The sequence below is a fragment of the Alternaria incomplexa genome (assembly GCF_024043165.1).
Source record: "Alternaria incomplexa strain BMP 0042 chromosome Unknown scaffold_7, whole genome shotgun sequence".
NCBI lineage: Eukaryota > Fungi > Ascomycota > Dothideomycetes > Pleosporales > Pleosporaceae > Alternaria > Alternaria incomplexa.
In genome coordinates this window covers 1,097,001-1,116,067 of record NW_026249856.1, presented here as the reverse complement: position 1 = coordinate 1,116,067, position 19,067 = coordinate 1,097,001, and the positions used below count along the sequence as shown (strand labels likewise).

Sequence of the window (19,067 nt, the reverse complement as noted above, 5' to 3'; positions counted from 1 at the left end):
ACGCCAGCGCTCTGAGGTATGAAGTTGGTGGGGCTAGAGAAAAACTGGTCGACGCAGTTTGGGATCTGGAAGCCACCGTGTACGAATTGCGGAAGACGCTGAGGTTTGATGGAGGCAGAGTACTGGATAAAGTTATTGATCCGTCGGCAGATGATAGCTCTGAGGAAGAATAGGCTGTTGGCGCTCGACGCGTTTGTTGCGGCGTACAGCTGAGAAACCATATAGTAGTAATTATCTAGGTTCAGTACGATTACACTGCATTTCATAGTGTTGAGTCTTTCCGCCCAAATCAAGACCAGGCGCAGTCTGAATCAAAGGCGCACTCTAGCCTTCGTTGACACTTTCCGCGGGGGTCGTCAGGCTACCACATATGTCGCTTAGCTGACCCTCAAACAGCGCAATGCTGAATTTTACGGCTCCGAACCATGCTGACAAGAAGACATTTGATGATGACCATAGGAAGAGGTTTGGTGTTGTAGAGACGCGATCGAACGCGTCCGACGCGTCCCGGTCCGCATGGCACGTGGGGGCGCGGGGCAAGCGCGACACCTGCATCGGAAGTTACGATGCCCTCAACCACGAAGGAGTCTCCGACTCGAATGCGATGTCACTGTCGTGCAGTATCAAGATATCGCATCTCACATGAATTTGTTAACGACTATGTCACACCAGATCAGAAGAGCTACTGCATGGGTCCACTGCGGTTGTTCAGCCCTAAGGTGCAATACCCAGGTTCCTTATCCCTAGACCACGGACGAGGCGCGACAGCCGCAATGACAACGAACGGCTTCCGAGAGTGTGGATACGCAGATACCGGTTGCCGCATTGTCGGTATTTCGTCTTTGGCACGCACGCAGATATGGGGTAGTGCCTTGGAAAGCAAGAGAGATCGCATCAGGGAAGACGTGCAGCAGGAGAGCGGACAGCAAGGTACATACGTCGTGCCATCAAGCGCAAATGCGCAGTTTGTTGGATGCGATACGAGACGGCCGCTCAGCCCATTCGCTCGATGTCATCGAGGTGTCACAGCGTGCGCCATCACGAACGCGAAGAAGCAGCTGCATCGATAGGGTCTGCATATCTAAGCCCGGCAAGGCAGGTGCCGATCGTCAATTTGCAAAGGGAAGAATGAGAGCATTAGGCGCGCAGCAGGCCCGAACCAGACCGAGGCAGCCCGTACGATATCAAGACTCCCAGCCTCCCCATATGGTAAGGCAGCATACAAGCGACACAGCAACTCCGCACTGGCTATCGATGTGTAAAAGGCAGGTGTTGGACTTTTTATCGACCTGCCTCTTCGGGTGCGCCGTTTTATCCGCCACCGGGCTTGATCGTGACGGCGCGTCTTGGCACGGCCGCCAGCAATCTGGGCGAGAGCTTTGCGGAGCTTCACGTGAGAGCTGCAATGGAGCTGCCCGCCAAGTCTGAGCCACGACTGCGGGACATGTGGGCCGTGTCGCGATAGGACGACACAGAAACATGCTTTCTACGTTCCCACCGACGGCGAGCTTGTTTGTGCGCCCGCAGCGCTAGCCTCCATCAGGAAGGAGCGGTCGTGAACAGCGCCCATCTATCCACATGTTTGGTATAGCAGCAACCGCGTTACAGGCGAGCCTGATGCCATCACCGAGTGCGTAGCCAACGAGGAGCGCCATCACAGCCAGGTACCGGTCCCCAAACCCCGCTGGCAAAATATCGTCCAGCCAGGGTCTGCAGCTAGGTACCGAGCAGCTCGTTGTACAAATAAGCTGCCTGCCCTTCCTGACCTTTTCCGACCATCGACCTTGTCCAATTGAGCTTTTACGAAGCTGGTCGCATACAAAATGGCTCGATACATCAGCGTTGCCGCGGCTTTGGCTGCCACCGGCGCCTGTGCCTTTACGCCTGAGTACGTTTACCATCACATTCCGTTGCTTGCGCAACTGCTAACAAGTGAACAGAGGACTCCTCAGCACCGTCCGACGTGGCGTCGCTGACGCCAGTCCCGATGGCTCTGTCGGTCTGTTCTCGTACTCCCAGTATTCCTTCGAGGAGCACGGCAGTGCGGGTTCTGGCATGAACCTCATCGATCTCAAGACCGGCGAGATCACCGAGTCGGGCCTCAATGCTAGCGAGATCAACGAGGTCGCCTGGATTCCCGGCAGCGAGACTGGTATCATCTACATCAATGGCACCAACGAGGAGGTTCCCGGTGGTGTTACCCTGTGGGTTGGCGACATCAAGGACCCCAGCGCAAGCAAAATGGTCGCTTCTTTGGATGCGCCATACTCCGGTCTCAAGGTCGCAAACACTTCGACTGGAGACATGCATTTTATCGTAAACTGCATGGCTTACCCCAATGGTACTGCCGTCAACCCCGAGACCGAAGTCACCCCGGTGACTACTGCCCGCTACTACTCGGACAACTATGTCCGCCACTGGGACACTTGGCTGACCAAGAACCGCTACAACCTCTTCGCCGGAGCTCTCTCGGCGAACAACAGCTACGCGCTGTCCGGCGCTGGAATGCGCAACATCCAGAAGGGCATCAACTTCACCACCACTGCGCCCGAGACTCCCATCCAGCCGTTTGGTGACTCCAGCGACTACGACATCAGCCCCGATGGTTCCATGTACGCTTTCGTGAGCAAGGCTCCTCAACTTAACAAGGCCAACTACACCGCATCATACACCTATGTTGGTGCTTTCGCGTCTTCCGACGCTCCCATCGCCTTCAACGGCCCAGACTCTGCCGCGGCGGAGGCTGGTCACAAGGGTGCCTCTGGCCTCCCATCCTTCTCCACCGACAGCTGCAAGCTCGCCTACGTGCAGCAGGATGAGGACTACTACGAGTCTGACAGGTGGCAACTCTACACTGTCGACGTCGCTGTTGAGGGTACCGGTGTAGCTGTCAGCAACTGGAAGGCTCTGAGTGCCGGCTTTGACCGCTGGGTTCAGGGACCCATCACCTGGGCTCACGACGACTCCTCCATCTACGTCACTGCTGATGACTACGCTCGCGTCAAGATCTTCAACTTTCCTGTCGATGCCGACGAGAGCTTCGTCCCCGAGCCTATGACCTCGAACACATCCGTCTCGGCTTTCGCCCTCCTTCCTGATGGTTCGCTGTTCGTCGCTGCTACCGCCATCTGGACTCCAAGCGAGTGGTACATCCTTGCAGACGGAGAGAAGAAGACCCTCTTCGACGCGTCTCAGGTCGACCCCAACCTCGCTGGTCTCGGATCCCACACCGTTTCCGAGATCTTCTTCAACGGTTCCAACCCTGAGCTCAAGCAGCAACTTCAGGCCTACGTTGTCAAGCCTACTTTCTGGCAGGAGAACGTAACCTACCCTCTCGCTTTCTATATCCATGGTGGTCCTCAGGGTAACTGGGGCAACAGCTGGTCCAACCGCTGGAACCCTCAGGTCTGGGCTGATCAAGGCTATATCATTGTCGCCCCCAACCCAACCGGTTCCACCGGTTTCGGACAGTTCCTCACCGACTCCATCCAGGGCCAGTGGGGTAGCTGGCCATACCACGACTTGGTCAACGCCTGGAACTACGTCAACAGCAGCATGCCATGGATCGACACCAAGAACGGTATCGCCGCCGGTGCTTCCTACGGTGGTTACATGACCAACTGGATCCAGGCCAACGACCTCGGCAACGAGTTCAAGTGCCTCGTCACCCACGACGGTATCTCCAACACCGAGGGTGCATGGGCCTCTGAGGAACTCTGGTTCATCCGCCACGACTACAACGGCAGCATCTGGGACTCCAACGCGTACCGCGAGTGGAACCCCCAAAACCACATTGCCAACTGGTCCACTCCCCAGTTCGTCATCCACAACACCCTCGACTACCGTCTGCCCGAGAGCGATGGCCTGAGCTTGTTCAACATCCTCCAGGCCCGCGGTATTCCCTCCAGGTTCCTCAACTTCCCCGATGAGAACCACTGGGTGCTCAAGCAGGAGAACAGCTTGTTCTGGCACACCGAGATCTTCAACTGGATCAACCACTGGTCCAAGGGTGAGCCTCTGAGCGACCTGCCCATCGGTAACTAGATGGGGAAAAGTCATGGTCTTCAGCATTGATGACAACATTGATGAAACTTATTCTTAGATGATTAATGATAATACATTGATAACAAACTTCATTCACATATGCTTCAGGGCTGTATGCTCGTGATCTAAGCTCTCTTTTGGCCAGAGTCCACCCGGACTAATCTCATTGAATGTATATGTTGAAACCGAATACTAGTTCCGAGATGTAGTAAATTTGCTAGCCGGAGTACGCCAATCGCTACTATATGGTAAGAATCAACCCGTAGTAGACTAAAGAACGTTATTGAGCTTTACAGCTATGCGGGGTAGTCGTATATCCATGCCGGTATCCGAACAACGTCCATTAGCTGGGTCCAGCGCTGATCATAAGCTACTGACAGACTTCGCTGAAAGATGCATAACCCGTGTGAACGTCTACGCTACATGCACAGGCAAGAGCATAGGCATCAAGCGTCGCTCCCGCTACCCGGCGGCCGGTATCCAGCGGCTTTACTAACCAAGGATATCCGCGTCTGTCCTCAGGTACGGCTGCTGCTGTCAGGCGGGACATGGATGGTGGTTTCCCTGGTTTGTCTTGGCCTTTCTGGTGTGCTCTTCGGTTCTCGGCAACGACGATGTGCAGCGCTAAGATTACAGAAGCCATCCACACAAGACCTTATTGATAAGCCAGGAAATGACTCGGACGACCCGATTGCATGTGCATAGTTCGATTCAACGTCGATAATAAGCTTCTAGACACTGTCTTCAATCGAGAACCTTCAGTATGGGAACGGGGCGTAAAGAGATAAGCAGCCGCTATTGCCACTCAGCCAAGCTGCATCCTTCATTGTTCTGTGATAGCAGAGAATCCTACTGCGCCCCGTTGTGTTGGTGTAGGGGTGATCACCAGAGGGTTCTGTTGGACAGGCCATGCCAAGCAAAGACGGAAAACAGCGGGTCAGGCCATGGGAATGCCAATGTGCCATGCTGCCAGGCGAGGCAAAGCTTCCGCTGATAGCAACGAAGCCTCGTGCCAACGACCATGTGGAGTTCTTCGGCGCTCTTGTCTCGTTTTGTCGCGCTTGTTCTATTGTCAAGGAGATAAGCGTGGCTATGTGGATATGCCAATGCTGGTGCCGTCCATGGACGTTTTCGAGAAGCACAACGAGGCGTCCGCGCTAGGTGGATTGGAGAGAACAACGCGACCACTGATTGGAGTGCGCATGGAGAGCGACACGGCGTGCTGCTGCCGGTTGGTCGAGCTGCCTGTTCGAGTTTGGTGGAGTTACATCGCATGCATGCGAAGGCTGTTTCATTGTGTGGGGAGCAGCCGAGGATTGATGTGACGAGGAGGCGCCCAGCGGGACGGAAGGCTCGGCGCCAGCTGGGCAGCGGAGTCGCAGCAGAGTTCGGCGGTCATGAGCGACGACACACGCGATCGTCGACAAATGTCACTCGCCGGACTGACGTCCTGGCTCTCAACTCCAGCGCCCTCCTCACTGCAGCGATGAACGACGTTCCCCACGAGCTGTCAGCGCGCATGGGCGCGCCGTGTCTGTGCGCAAGCTCTTCGGTATTGCACTGCGGCGTGGTGTCATCATGGCACAGCTCGTCGTCCAGATAAGAAAGAGCTAGGGTTACCCACCGCGTGAATGGCTGGGAGGAGCAGAACGTAGTGTGATCAGCGACGCTGCCAAGTCTCGAAGCACTCAATCGACGTCGTCGCATGCGCCGAGATACCCATTTCCCTGGAGCTTGGCTTGCCGAAGCCCTGCAAAGACGGGTGCGAAGCTCTAAATCGTAGTCTTACTTTCGGCATCGCCTACCCGCCCAGCCTTTGCCCAGTCACCGGCTGGTGATAAGACGGGCATTGCGAAATAGTCCCTTGATGCTGTATGGGTCAACCGCCGGCTTGGGCTACTAGCTAGATTCCACCAATTCCTGGAAACGAGGGTGGAGTGTATCCACATAGGACACCTGCTCGAAGGAGAGACAGTCAAGGAATACCAAGACGGCGCTTGGGATGAGCAGATTTGCCGCTTCTGTGTCACTGTAAGGATGCTATGAGTATAATTGCGGTCGTGTGCCCAACCCTTGCGGTTCAGCAGCAGCTCATTCTTTTGCACCGCCCATATTTTTCCGTGCCTGCTAATCATGTCGGCTAACGCTGCCTCGAACGCCGTGGACATGGCCATGTCTAATGAGCCTAACAAGGCTGCCATGCCTTTGTACGAAGTCGACGAGAAGCGTGCTCTTTCGGACGACCACACGCCGTCGACTCTCAGCCACCAGCCTCATGGTGTTGACGTTTTCGAGGCCGACTTGGAAGGCGAAGAGCCTACGGAAGATGAGTTGAAGACACTCCGCCGTGTATCTGGAAAGATTCCATGGACTGCCTTCACTATCGCTTTCGTCGAGCTTTGCGAGCGGTTTGGTTACTACGGGTGCCAGGTTTTATGTATGTTGTCGCTCGTCCCTACACAAGAACAAGCCACTGACCATCTCGAAGACACCAACTTCATTCAACAGGACCTACCCGTGATTGATGGTGTTCCACAAACCACTGGCAAGGACCCTCGCTCAGAGGGTCAACCAGGCGCGTTGGGCATGGGACAGCGTGCATCCTTCGGTATCGGTCAATTCAACTCTTTCTGGGCTTACAGCACACCCATCATCGGTGCCATTATCGCCGACGAGTACCTTGGTCGCTTCAACACCATCTTCATCGCCATCGCCTTCTCTATCTTGGGTCACATTCTGCTCATCATCTCCGCCATTCCCGCTGTCCTCACCAGCGGCAATGCCATCGGTCCTTTCATCCTTGGTGTCATCACCCTCGGTTTCGGTACCGGAGCTTTCAAGGCCAATATCTCGCCTTTGATTGCTGAACAATACCGCCAAACCAAGCCCCGTGTCATCAAGGACCCCAAGACTGGCGAGCGCGTCATCTCTGACCCCAACATCACGCTCTCTCGTATCTTCTTGTGTATGTTGTCCCCAATGTGATGTTGTAAGCAATTTACTAACATACTCCCAGACTTCTACATGTTCATCAACATTGGTTCCCTCACCGGACAAATCTCTATGGTCTACGTTGAGAAGTACGTCGGCTTCTGGTGCGCGTGGCTGCTACCCACCATCATGTTCTGCTTCTGCCCTGTCGTCCTTTGGGTCTGCAGAAACAAGTACATCCGCACTCCCCCCACTGGTTCCGTCCTCATCCGCGCCTTTAAGGTCTTGAAGCTCGCTACTAAGGGCAAGTGGTCTCTCAACCCTGCGACTACCCGCAAGAACTTTAAGAGCGAGCGTTTCTGGGAGGACGTCAAGCCTAGCCACCTCGGTGCGAACAAGCCTTCCTGGATGCAGTTTGACGACGCTTGGGTTGACCAGGTTGCTCGTGGCCTGCGCGCGTGCTCTTGCTTCACCTGGATTCCTCTTTACTGGTTGAGCTACAACCAGATGAACAACAACCTCACGTCTCAGGCCGCTACAATGACCCGTAACGGTGTTCCCAACGATGTCATCACTAACCTCAACCCCATCTCCCTGGTCATCTTCATTCCCATCGTTGACAACTTCCTCTACCCCGCTCTCCGCAAGGCAAACATCCGCTTCACTCCCATTAAGCGCATCGCCTTCGGTTTCATCCTTGCATCTTTCGCGATGGTTTCCGCTGCCGTCATCCAGCATTACATCTACGCCGAGGGCCCTTGCGGCGAATACATGAACAGCTGCGACGACCCAGCCCCGATCAACGTCTGGACCCAAGCCGTGCCCTACATGCTTGTCGGTTTCTCCGAAATCTTCACATCGATTACTGGACTCGAGTTTGCGTTCACAAAGGCACCCAAGAACATGCGGTCGCTCGTGACATCGTACTGGCATTTCATGTCTGCCTTCTCCAATGCGCTTGGTCAGGCGTTTGTGTCACTGTCCGAAGATCCGTTGTTGGTTTGGAACTACACGACTGTTGCTATTCTGGCGTTCATCGGTGGCATCCTCTTCTGGTTCCATCAACGCAAGACAGACAAGCAGGAGGACATTCTTAACATGCTTCCAGACTCCAACTACATGGGCAAGGACCGAAGGCATAGTGTTGCTGGTGCTGAAGAGGCTATCGCTGGCCACAATGTCGAGGCGCATGTTCGCACCTAGATCCAGTCGTGGGCAGGTTTACGCTATACGTCGATGTTTACGAGTGCGGCTGCCAACAGTGGCTGTGCGTATGGAGCGATTATATGATCGAAGATACCTATCTGGCCTAAAAGCTGGTTAATACACGAGAGTTTTACCTAGCTGAAAACTTTCTATATTCTTCTGCTTTTGTATTGTGACATGAAGCACAGCCCACCACGAACTGGCTGCTGTATGTGCTATGTACATGCACGCATTACCCTGTACTGCCAATCCTGTGTCGACATTATGTTTCATTTTCTTCCTAAGTCATCTCCGTGGTCACGCCTAGCTGATTTAAGGCCAGTGTCTTCAGAAGCGGGGCATTAGTGAGCATGAACGGCAACCTTCAGAAATTGATAACGCCTGACAAAGACGTAACGTCCTAAGACCACGAATAGCCGACTTCAGATATTGAATAGCCGACGAAGAATGCATGTAGATGCGTTGATCTACGGAGCGAACTGATATTTGCAGTAGAATATACGACTTGATGTGCTCAACACCGACACGAAAGCAAATACTTGTGCCTTCTATTGCTATTAGTTAAGCTGTGCTCACGCACCATGATTCCCAAGTCGTGTAGACTATTCGTTGCTCTGTCTTGCCGTTACAACTTCGTCGTAGTCCATGTCGTACTCGCCGGCTGGACAGGTCAGGCTCGTATAGAGTCTTCAACCAGGTCGATATGACGGGAAGAAGCCCTAGTATCCACACCGTGTACGTCTCTAGTCTTCCCACCCATCTCGTGTGCGTACATTCACCACAGAGCAAAGACAAGAACAACACTGTACTCACATTCCGTCGTTGTTTCTATCTTGATTGGGCCCCACGTAGCCATGCTCACATCTTTCCGGATGGTAGTCGATGTACTTAAGCACGGCAACGATACTGGTGGGTAACTTCTCATAGTCGGCTAACGGTCCGCCCCCTTGGTCAGGCGGAAGAGGGCAACCCGCCTCCATGCAATCATCTAGATCGGCATGAAGATGAGATCCGATTGGACATTTATAAGCGCCTTGGCTAGTAATGTTTGCTTCAAAGCAAGAAACAAGCTCAACGTCTTCTGGCGCCACTGTACCTTGTCCGTCCCCCTGTAGTTGTCCCCTTGGACCTCTGGTGGAATCGAGCCATGTGTTATGGACCTGATGTTCATCTGAATAGTTATGTCCAGGGAACATATGGGTCTTGAATCTCGTAGTGATGACTTCTTTGTACCTCTTAGATAAGATCCACTGCTCCAAGTCTTCGAGACCAAGGAACTTGGCCTCAGGCAGAAGTTTGTTATATCCCACGTAGTCGAAGCCCTTCTCCCTCGTCCAGAGCAACGGATATATGCTGGGTCTTTTGATATAGGTGAACAGTATTGGCCAGATCTCAGGGTCCGTATCGATGGGGAGCGAGCCGTCGGGCAACAGATCGATTCCAGCCCAATTACCGCCGCAGAGCGCCGAAGTAAGGAACGCTCATAAGGTCGGATTTTCGGATGCGATGTTTGCGGCCGTCTACGTCGAGGGCTACGAAATTGCCGTCAGGGATCGGGGCGTCGCGAGGGAGGGCGAGTTGTTGAGGGGCGCGCGGCGTGCGAGCTGTGCGAGGCGTTCGATGCGTCGATTTCCATGGCGCTGACATTCGATGTCATGATAGAGGGCTGGGCAGGGAGTGAATCCAGGAGGGACTGACTGAGCGGTCGGTGTGATGGGAGCCGATTGATGTGTGAAGTGATGAGAGATGGCAGACCGAGGAAGACGCGTCTCCAAACGCGCCAAGCCTTGCCCCGCTCGTGCTGTGCGCTGCTCCCTCGAGAAGGATTCCCTCCCCACCAATCCAACCCTGGAGGAACTCAACAACCTTTGGGAAACCACACTATGCCCTGCCAACCTTTCGCTAATGACGTGCTGCAACGCGTGTGGTTGGGCTCTCGATTACTTCCATACCGGCACCAATTACGCCAAACACAACCCAGTTCACTTCTGCGACGCCTTCTCTAAAATCCAGATGTCGCTGGCACTCCGTGGCTATCACAAGGTCTTCATCTTTGCGGAAATGAGAACATTTTAACACTGTAGTATCTTGTTCTGGGTCGAGGCGGAGTAGATTGCCCATATGCATGACCACGAGCGCCATGACAGACAAGACATTGCTCCCAGACAAATTTCGCTCAAGGAACAGGTATAAAACATCCGACCGCCCTCGACGTCCGTTCATCGTGGACGGCTTCAGACGCGATGGAGCTGCGCTTGTCGCCTGAGCACTGGTCCAGGACTGCTACGCATCGAGTCTTGCACTGCCATTTACCTGTGTACTCTTGGTAACGTCTCCAGGTGCAGCGATGTGTTCCTATCGTCTTCAATCAAATTGGCACCTATATTTGAGCAGATCAAACCTCCGGCCGTGGCAGTACACTTGGGAAGATGTTCGCTCCACGGTCGCAGGGGCTCTTGGTAGATTGGACAAACGGCACAAGCTGGAAGAAAGGCGATGTACGATGGGATGTCGAGGACGTGTTTGTCGAGGTGGCCGAGCAGCTCAACAAGGATGGACGACGCGACCATATCCCCGCATACTGGCGCGACTGTGTTACACGAGACCTTATTAGCAGCGTTGGTACCTAGGCAGTAGAATCAATCTCAGACTCTTACTCTGCACCATTATCAACTTCCCTGCAAGGTTGAGTTGGCCATGGGTCCAGATCGGCAGGCCCAGAATTAGAAGGCCTGTACCAAATTCAACACTGCATCCTCGTCGTGTCGGCCCTAGTAATGAGGCGACGATTCCAGTGATTAGAATAGAGAAGGGCAACTACAAGCATGGCCCACAAGACGTAGCAAGGAAGCACATAGTCTTCAATCATCTCCAGACCGCTCTCTTGTCGTATCTCAAGTTGCCTTATACACCGTCTGCACGCTCTCTCCTCTATGATCACCCTTTATGTTTCTTGTCGTGGTCACTTCAATGTCTCGGTGGTGCGAATCCTGATTCACCGCGGAATCCAGACCATTCACTCACCACACTAAGCTAAGACAAACGCACCACACGTTGAAACATATATCCGACCAACGTCAAAATTGCGGCTTCAACCGTCACATAAAACTTCTCCTACCTTGATAATACCAATTCAACGCGCACACCCCAGCAGCAATGGACGACATCTGGAGCGACACGGAGATGAGCGAGACATCGTTTACCACTACCGAATCATCACCGCCGCCATCTCCCATCCTGACAGACTACCAAAACAACCTCATCGCCACCTACGCTTTCCACAGCGATAGCATCAGCGACCTCATGAACATCGCTGTCGACCTTGAAATCAGCGTGCGCCGCGAGCGCGACGAACCGAGCCTCCCATATCTCACCGAGGATTTGGAAAAGACACGAGGGGAGCTGGTGTTGCACAGGGACGCGAAGCGCAGGATTGAGAGGAACCTGAAGAAGGAGAAGGAGAGGTTGAAGATGGTGGTTGGAAATGGGTCAATCATGGCGAAGCAACAGTTGAACGAGATGGCTCGTTATATGGAGGTGGACAAGACGATTGAGTGTCTACGCTGAGAGATCCGTGGGCTATGTCGCGCAGACCTGCATATCTAGAAGGGGTCTACGGCGTCTGGTGCAAGGGTGCTTTGACAAACACGACGTGCATCAAGTTGGGTCTGGGACTGAGAGGACGCAGTGCACAAAACGGTTTCATGCCTTTTTGGGCATGTGATTGATGCTCTTTCTCATACAAGTAACAACGAGTGCTTATGTGAATGGGGTATACTCTTAATCGCAACCATCGAAGCCGGACTAGACGAGCAAATGACAACCAGAAGTTGGAGATTACGGAAGTGTACAGGGTATTGTTACAAACAGTACAAATACAAATACAAACAGCCCATAACGTAAAATCATGCGACAGTAAGAGTAGCGGCGCTTGGGGTGGTGCGCTTTTGCTAAACGGTCTCCTCCGCGTCTCCATTCGATACCACGTCAAATCCGAGCATCGGATGCGTCACCTCTCCCCAACACCACAAGCAGGTCTTGTTCCCAGCCTGTCGCCCACAGGCGCAATGTTCTTTGTGTTCAGCGAACATTGTATCGAGGTCAGTTTCTTCCGCCTCGTAACAGCGTAGGCATAGCCAGCGGTCAAGGAAGCGATTACGCAAAGTGCACTGACACTGAGAGTCTTGAAGACTGCGTCGGCTATCCGAACCGTCTTTTGGGAGGCAGTCGTTGCAGAACCATCGTTTCCTTTGCTCTGTTGCTTGGTATAAGGCTCGAAGGACGGGCGAGGGGTGCACGACGTTTGAAGACGCCGATGCGGCCAAGGTGTGACTGCCGAGATCTAACTCTAAGAGCTCTTCGACACACTCTGGTAGACCGAAACTATCTTCTTCAAAAGGAACGTCGATGTAGCCTTGGTCGTGATGTGGTGCACTGGAACCATGCGCGGGACTTTCCCATTCTGGCGCTGAGTGATCACTAGACATGTGATGTGGGCTGAGAATAGGTATCTCAGAGGGCGATAACAAGATAAAGCCGCTAAAGTTGGGCAGCTCATCTTCATCACATGGCGTCTCGTAGATGCTCTGGTAGACGCAGTGGATGCGGCACTCGTCGCAGGTGCTGACTTTACATCTTGAACAGGGTCGACACTCCGTATCGGACTCTTTTGCGCCGCACTTGATGTACTCAGTACAGTCATAAGCATCGAAGAAGGTCGACTTCTTGTGACGCTTGTTGCGGATCCGTACACCCCTACCAGAACACTTGAGTTTGCCCAGCAAATTCTCCAAGCTACTGGATTGCGGTAGTATCGTCTTGTGCATAGTCTTTGAGCATAAAAGTAGCGCCATGAGGTCGTCTGGGTAAAGGCTTGATATGATCATCTCCAGTAAGCCATATTCGTGGAACACTTCCATGAGAGGACATCGCTGCCTTGACACAGCCAGACTATCCACTCTTGTCTTTTTGCGCGCCTCCATTTGCTCACCACACGACCTCTTGCGCTTTGTAGTCTCCATGGTCTCCCGTTCTCGATAGTCTTGATCCCAGGTAACTCGTGGTTCTGCTGTCCTATTGGTGGACACCCGGTGGTCCAGTGATTGAGTAGCCATATTAGCCTTGAGACTCCTAAGAAAGATGAGCAAGGAAGACCAAGGACGTCGGTGCGTCAGTCGAAGTCATCATGGGCCAGCAGATGCACCATGAGAGTACCGGCTCATGAGCACCAGCGAGTCCGCGCAATGACGAGAAGCGCATCTCAAGACGACGTACTTGTCTCTCACGTCGCAACGTGGTTCTAGCCTTCCGCGCCTCTGATAGCGCTTAACAGCTTTCAGTACCTGGATCTGGGTCCATCTTGGCGTTATGTTGACAATAGTGTGGGGTACGCTCAACAGGCGGGACGAGATGAACAATGGCGTTGTATTACCAACACCTCGCAGCAAAGTGGGGCGTCTATTTCAGAACCAGGGCGATTCAGAAAGAGCATGAGAAACGATGAGGAATTTTTAGTCTCGTCTATTTTGACCATCGTGGACAAACGGGGAGATGCGGGATCACGTTCCGGTAGCGGCCGACTGACGAATAAGCATCCATGACCTAGTGATGCCTCGGTCATTGCTTCTTTCCGTTTCCCCTGACCCTTCACTCGACTTCGCGACACTGTTCGGATGCATGCAACAGCATATGCGCAACGCACGCGCGACTCGACTTTACCACCGCCCGTCACGTTTTACCACGCCTCCGTTGATTCCGATCGTGCCAATCACTGGCTCTTTCATAACGTTGGTATGCGCGACGCACCGCTACTAAGCCATCTTCCAGGCATCTGAACCACATTCACGCGTGCTCAAAGCCTCGGGAGGTCGCAACGCTTACCGCTAGCTGTTCCACGTCTTACATCACAGGTGCTTACGATAGAATGATAGTTCTGCACAGCGCTTAATTCGTTTTCTTACATATGCAGACTCGCACCTCTCGAGCTTTCCCATGGGCGATATTTCGAGCCTCCTCCCAGTTCCTTCATTTCGATGCCTAACCACCACCTCCTTTGGTCCCATCTCCTCGCCGCATTGGCATGACCTTATTTCTTCTCATCCGGAATTGAGTAGCAGCAACCGATGTCGAGCACATTGTAGAAGCTGCAGTCGCGCTGAACGTAGAAGCCACCCTTCTTGTAACAAGTCGTTTTGGTAGTGCAAATGCCCGACGGGTCCGACCTTCCGCAAGGCGCGGGGTATGGGTCTTTCGGCGCAGCGAGGGCGATAGAAGCGATCGCGGCGAAGAGAACGAGAACCTTCATCCTAATGTTTGATGACAGATGATGCGGTTTTGATCAATGGAGGTGTTGGTTTGGAATCTCAGAGATTTTTGGAGGTGAGTGAGTAAGTTGACGGCTTGGGTAGTGATATCGCTTTGGTTATCACGCATCAACTGTTTATATAGGCAACAGCCTCGTATCTACGGCGCCACTGACATCGCTGTAGAGGAGAAGCTCATCCAAATGTCCTGCGTCGTAATCCAAATTTAGCTGGGACTATCTGAGCGACTCCGAACTGCCCGAGGCCCGTCCAATCCACGCATCTCTGCGCCCACCAGCCATCACTTTAAGCTTTGCGTATTCGCAGCAGCGATATCGTCATGTTACAATCTGGGCCAATGTAAACCTCCAACCGTGGACGTTGCGATAGCGCTCATATGCCTAAATTGCGTCGCAGCGTTTAGCGAGGAATGCAATCTATCTTCCCCGGATTTTCGTGTGGCCAGCACTTCTGATAAGTCGCCCACATGCGAGCTAGACATTTTACCATATGAAACGGACGTACTGTCCTTCGCGGCTCGGATACCAGGCAGATATGACGTCGCTGTAGCATCCAGTGCTGAAATTCGGTCGCGTCGCGGTTTCATCGAGGCGAAGAACGTATGATCTCATAGAATACCAAGGCAGTTAAGACGGCACTACTTCTGCCTTGGAAATCTACACCGGGTGCAAGTCCGCAGAAGTCAGTCGCACCAGCAAACTACCTCACTATGCACGCTCCAGATCTCTTTGGCACAACACTCGTGACTCACTGTGGCTACGAACGCAGCCATGTTAGACCATCAGCGCTACGTCGTTCTTGCGGAAATTCCGCACGCTGCTGCGCATCATTGCAACTTTGCCACGTGGGTATGGCAAAGTAATCGTCGTAGGTCCTTCACGCGCACGTGATGCGACGTCTTGTCTTAACGGAAAAGCAAGTCTCCCCAGGGCAATGTTGCTAGCAATTTCATCCTGAAGAGGACTCTGGACGAGTCACGTCTTGAACCACTCCCCCCTGTTGTTCAATCTGCTGTGTCCAGTTGGCCGACAATAATGCGATGGCCTCCAACGCCGGCTCCAATGAGATTTGGCATGATCCCAGCCTTCGTGATGTAGTGTGGCGTACTTGACGTCGCAGCGCGTGAGCAGGGAGCGCCACCAGTGGTCTAGGCTTTCTGTATAACCGTTTGAGGTGGCTCGAGGTGACGAGATGCATGTCTCCAGTCGTTCCTAATCCTCCTGACTTCACTGCTAACAGTTAACATCATGTTTTTTGCGGGCCTAGAGCCTCCATCATCAGCGGGGCAGCCCAATGCTGCTACATCTATATTCACGTGTTTCTTCCGGAGCCTGGATCCTCAATTCTATGGAACAAAGCACGGTCTCAACAACCAGCGTTAGGAGACTTCAAAGATCGCTATGGGATGTGCCGCTGTCTTGTACAATAGTCGGCCGCAGTCGCACGAGGATAGTTCGCGTCTTCGACCTCGGCGCGCGATCCCAAGGGCTGATGCGCCCGCTGTCGGGCGCGCTAAGAAATGGCGCATTGCAAGGTTACGTCACGTACGCGCATTCCATCACCAAGTCAGCCTCACACACAGCCTCTACTCACAACACCGGGCGTAGCCGCATCATGGACGCGATGCTGCGGCTTACAGCAGGGGAACAATCACCACCTTTGCCGGATGCGGACGCGCGATTTAGAATATTCCTGGTCGATCTGCTGGGACAGCGCATTGCATTGCACCCTCAACACCAAAATTTTCATCATCGCAGGCCCGTGTCCAGCGCCATGCTCAAAAGGAACTACACTACGACGCGCTCGGTAAGCTTCTAGAAGGCCAGTAATCGAATCATATAACAGTTCGCTTATCTTTTCCATGCACGGTCGGCGAGTGTTTCCTTCCATGGGGCTTCTAGAAGATAGTTTCTCGGCCTGTTTGTCGGAACGATTAGCAGGCTCAGGGCACCACAGCGGTCAACGGCGGCACTTGGCCCTGATTGGTTCATGTCGCCTCCTCAAGTGGGCAGGATCAACCGACCTGCAGCCGCATCTCCACCTTTTGTTTCCAGCATCAGCCGCATCCATTCCCTACGACATTGTTCTGTATGGACTCTATATCTCTGTGCTTCGTTCAGTCATCGTTTTCTCCCGAAATACATTCCAGTCCACCTTCCCACAAGGACGCCACCAGTCTGGTGCATGATCCCGATCCATCCGTGTCATGTTGAGATGACGATTTCCCGTGTCTCGCAAAGGCTGTCTATCTAAACGGGCTAGTACCTTGGCCCCAGAATGGCCATGGCCCCACGGAAAGGAACGCGACGAGCGTGTGACCCTTGTTCTGTCAGTGAGTGTTAGGTGCATGTCAACGCTCGTGACACGACTGACATTACGTTCCCTTCGTCTAGGGAAAGTGCGATGTGATGGCAACCAGCCATGCTCAAGATGCGAAGCCGCTAGCTGGGACTGCACCTACTTGAAAACGCATGGGAAAAGCGGACCAAAAGGACCACGCCGGACCACGGAAGCCGCAATCAGGAGACTGCAGGAACGCAGCAAGGGCACCCATGATGAGGGGTCAAGGAGCAACAGCGAGACGAGCTTTGACGCTGGAAGCCCAGTATCTACCGAGCTAACCTACCTGGACCCCATCTCTTTGATGAGCGAGGCCGATGGTGAACCCAAAGCCTGGCCGGATATCTTGAGTCCAACCCTCTCCGCCACCCCTCACGAGCCTCAGAGGATATCGATTGCTTGCCTATCGCAATATTTGGATGTCTATTCGGCACGCGGATATGGTATATGGCCGGTGGTCGACGCAGAGGCTCTGACAGCACGTCTTCTGACCCATCCCGATGATTTGGAAGCTTATGCATTAGCCACTGCGATATCTGCTGCTATAGTGAGCCAGTTCTCTATGGACGATTCGGGGAGTCCACTGGAGGGTCACTACCGCGTCTCGAGTGGCACATTTGAGATGGAAGCAAAAAAGGCAAGAAACGAATGCGATCATCTGGAGAACGTCACTGTGTTCTCTTTGCTGAGCAGCTTCTTCCTACATGTCTACTCAGCAAACGTTGGGAGGATGAATGCTTCCACAGTGTTGCTTGGAGAGGCCATCTTCAAAGCCCACATCATAGGATTGCACAAGGCGAACCACTACGAACACATGACCGCGGAGCAAACGCAATATGCGTTGAGAGTGTACTGGCTCCTCTTCATCACGGAGCGAGCACATTCTCTGCAACACGACGTGCCGACAACACTCAAGCGCGCCCCTAATCTCCCTCGATTGGAGGACCTGCACGATGGATCGGTTACACCTGCCTTTGTTCAGCTTTGCCGGCTGTTCAACATTTTGGATGTCACCATAACTGCCGAACCAGCAGCTGCGCGCCATGCCCTTGCATTAGCTCAGCAACAGCTTAGCAGTGATGAGGACCCCCGCAGCCTCGAAAACGAGCTCCAGCGTGCAGACATCACAATGACGCAACAATGGATGCGCATCTTCTTGTGGCAGCACGCACTCAATGTAACGAATCTGAGCAGTCGCGCCAGCCAGGATGAGGAATTCTCATTTCGTTTTCCCGCCAAAGTCGCTCAAAATGTCCTCAGCAATCTGAGTAGCCTCTCCCGCCAGAGCATTGAGGCGCATGGGCCTGGCATGGTATGGAGTATCTCGCTAGAAAAAGAGAATGTCACTAACGTGTATACAGGAGTCGAAGCTTTTCGATGTCGCCAACTCGCTTGCAGACGTCATGATGATTATGCCTTCGCTCAACCACGAATCTCACTTCGACGTTGGACCTAGAGATCTGATCCATTCGCTAGCGCAAGTCCTGGCCTCCTTTCGTGGTGGCAATCCTGCTGTCATTAGCATACTGCAAGAGAAGCTCACTATGCTTGGACTTTCCGCTGGGTCGCCGCAGAAGTTGCTTGAGCTCTCCTCGCCGGAAGAGGAACACGACGAGTGGCACGACCGCTCCATGTCTGCTCCCTCTACCTACCCGTCCTTAAGTCCCGACGTTTCAATGTCGCCCTCACTCCAGTCGAGCATGAGCATGGATGGGACGTATTGATCTTCCCGGATTACCGCAGGAAAGCTCTTGCAGTATCATGCACACGGACAGAATATTCGATTGCGCAACGCGTCCAATCACGGCCATGCAGGCAGACGTGCCCTATCGATTCGGTCACCTAGCGTGCGCAAGACAGGCGCTTGTCAGCAAGTGCCCAACCCCCTCAACCAGACGTGGGCCAGCCATGGCATACCGCTCATCATCGAAGAGACCAACATGATTGATGCACTAGACTTTGGCCAACGCCCGATAAAACGCCTCCTCTGTTGCTGCAGGAAATCTTCAAAGGTCCAGCAAGATTACTCATTGGTCTCTGCTAAATGAGTGCATACGAGCCCTGAATAGGGTCGCGCACTATGGAGACAAGAACAACGTCCTGTTGAGACATCATAGGGATCACAGTAATGCCACCTTCGAAGGCCGAGTCGCGCGGACATATGGAAGGAAAGCACGGCAGATGATGAGCTTGAACAGGCGTCAAAGCAGAAAGTCAACGCTG

The 19,067-nt window shown here is 53.4% G+C and overlaps 4 protein-coding genes across 4 annotated transcripts; all 4 read left to right on the top strand.

Annotated features, from left to right (window-relative positions):
* Positions 1-1,823: 1,823 nt before the first annotated feature.
* J4E90_005569 (uncharacterized protein) lies at positions 1,824-4,044 on the top strand (the record flags this gene model as incomplete). The annotated part of the gene is made up of 2 exons (XM_051435122.1): positions 1,824-1,888; positions 1,941-4,044. The coding sequence occupies 2 exons, from the start codon at positions 1,824-1,826 to the stop codon at positions 4,042-4,044; spliced, it is 2,169 nt and encodes a 722-aa protein (XP_051291146.1).
* Positions 4,045-6,177: 2,133 nt separating this feature from the next.
* Positions 6,178-8,178, top strand: J4E90_005568 (uncharacterized protein; the record flags this gene model as incomplete). Its single annotated transcript, XM_051435121.1, has 3 exons — positions 6,178-6,481; positions 6,533-7,009; positions 7,061-8,178. The coding sequence occupies 3 exons, from the start codon at positions 6,178-6,180 to the stop codon at positions 8,176-8,178; spliced, it is 1,899 nt and encodes a 632-aa protein (XP_051291145.1).
* Positions 8,179-11,337: 3,159 nt separating this feature from the next.
* On the top strand, positions 11,338-11,748 carry J4E90_005567 (uncharacterized protein; the record flags this gene model as incomplete). Its single annotated transcript, XM_051435120.1, has 1 exon — positions 11,338-11,748. One exon carries the CDS (start codon positions 11,338-11,340, stop codon positions 11,746-11,748), a length of 411 nt encoding a protein of 136 aa, XP_051291144.1.
* A 5,033-nt stretch (positions 11,749-16,781) lies between these two features.
* On the top strand, positions 16,782-18,568 carry J4E90_005566 (uncharacterized protein; the record flags this gene model as incomplete). Its single annotated transcript, XM_051435119.1, has 3 exons — positions 16,782-16,836; positions 16,898-18,156; positions 18,206-18,568. The coding sequence occupies 3 exons, from the start codon at positions 16,782-16,784 to the stop codon at positions 18,566-18,568; spliced, it is 1,677 nt and encodes a 558-aa protein (XP_051291143.1).
* Between the last annotated feature and the right edge of the window lie 499 nt (positions 18,569-19,067).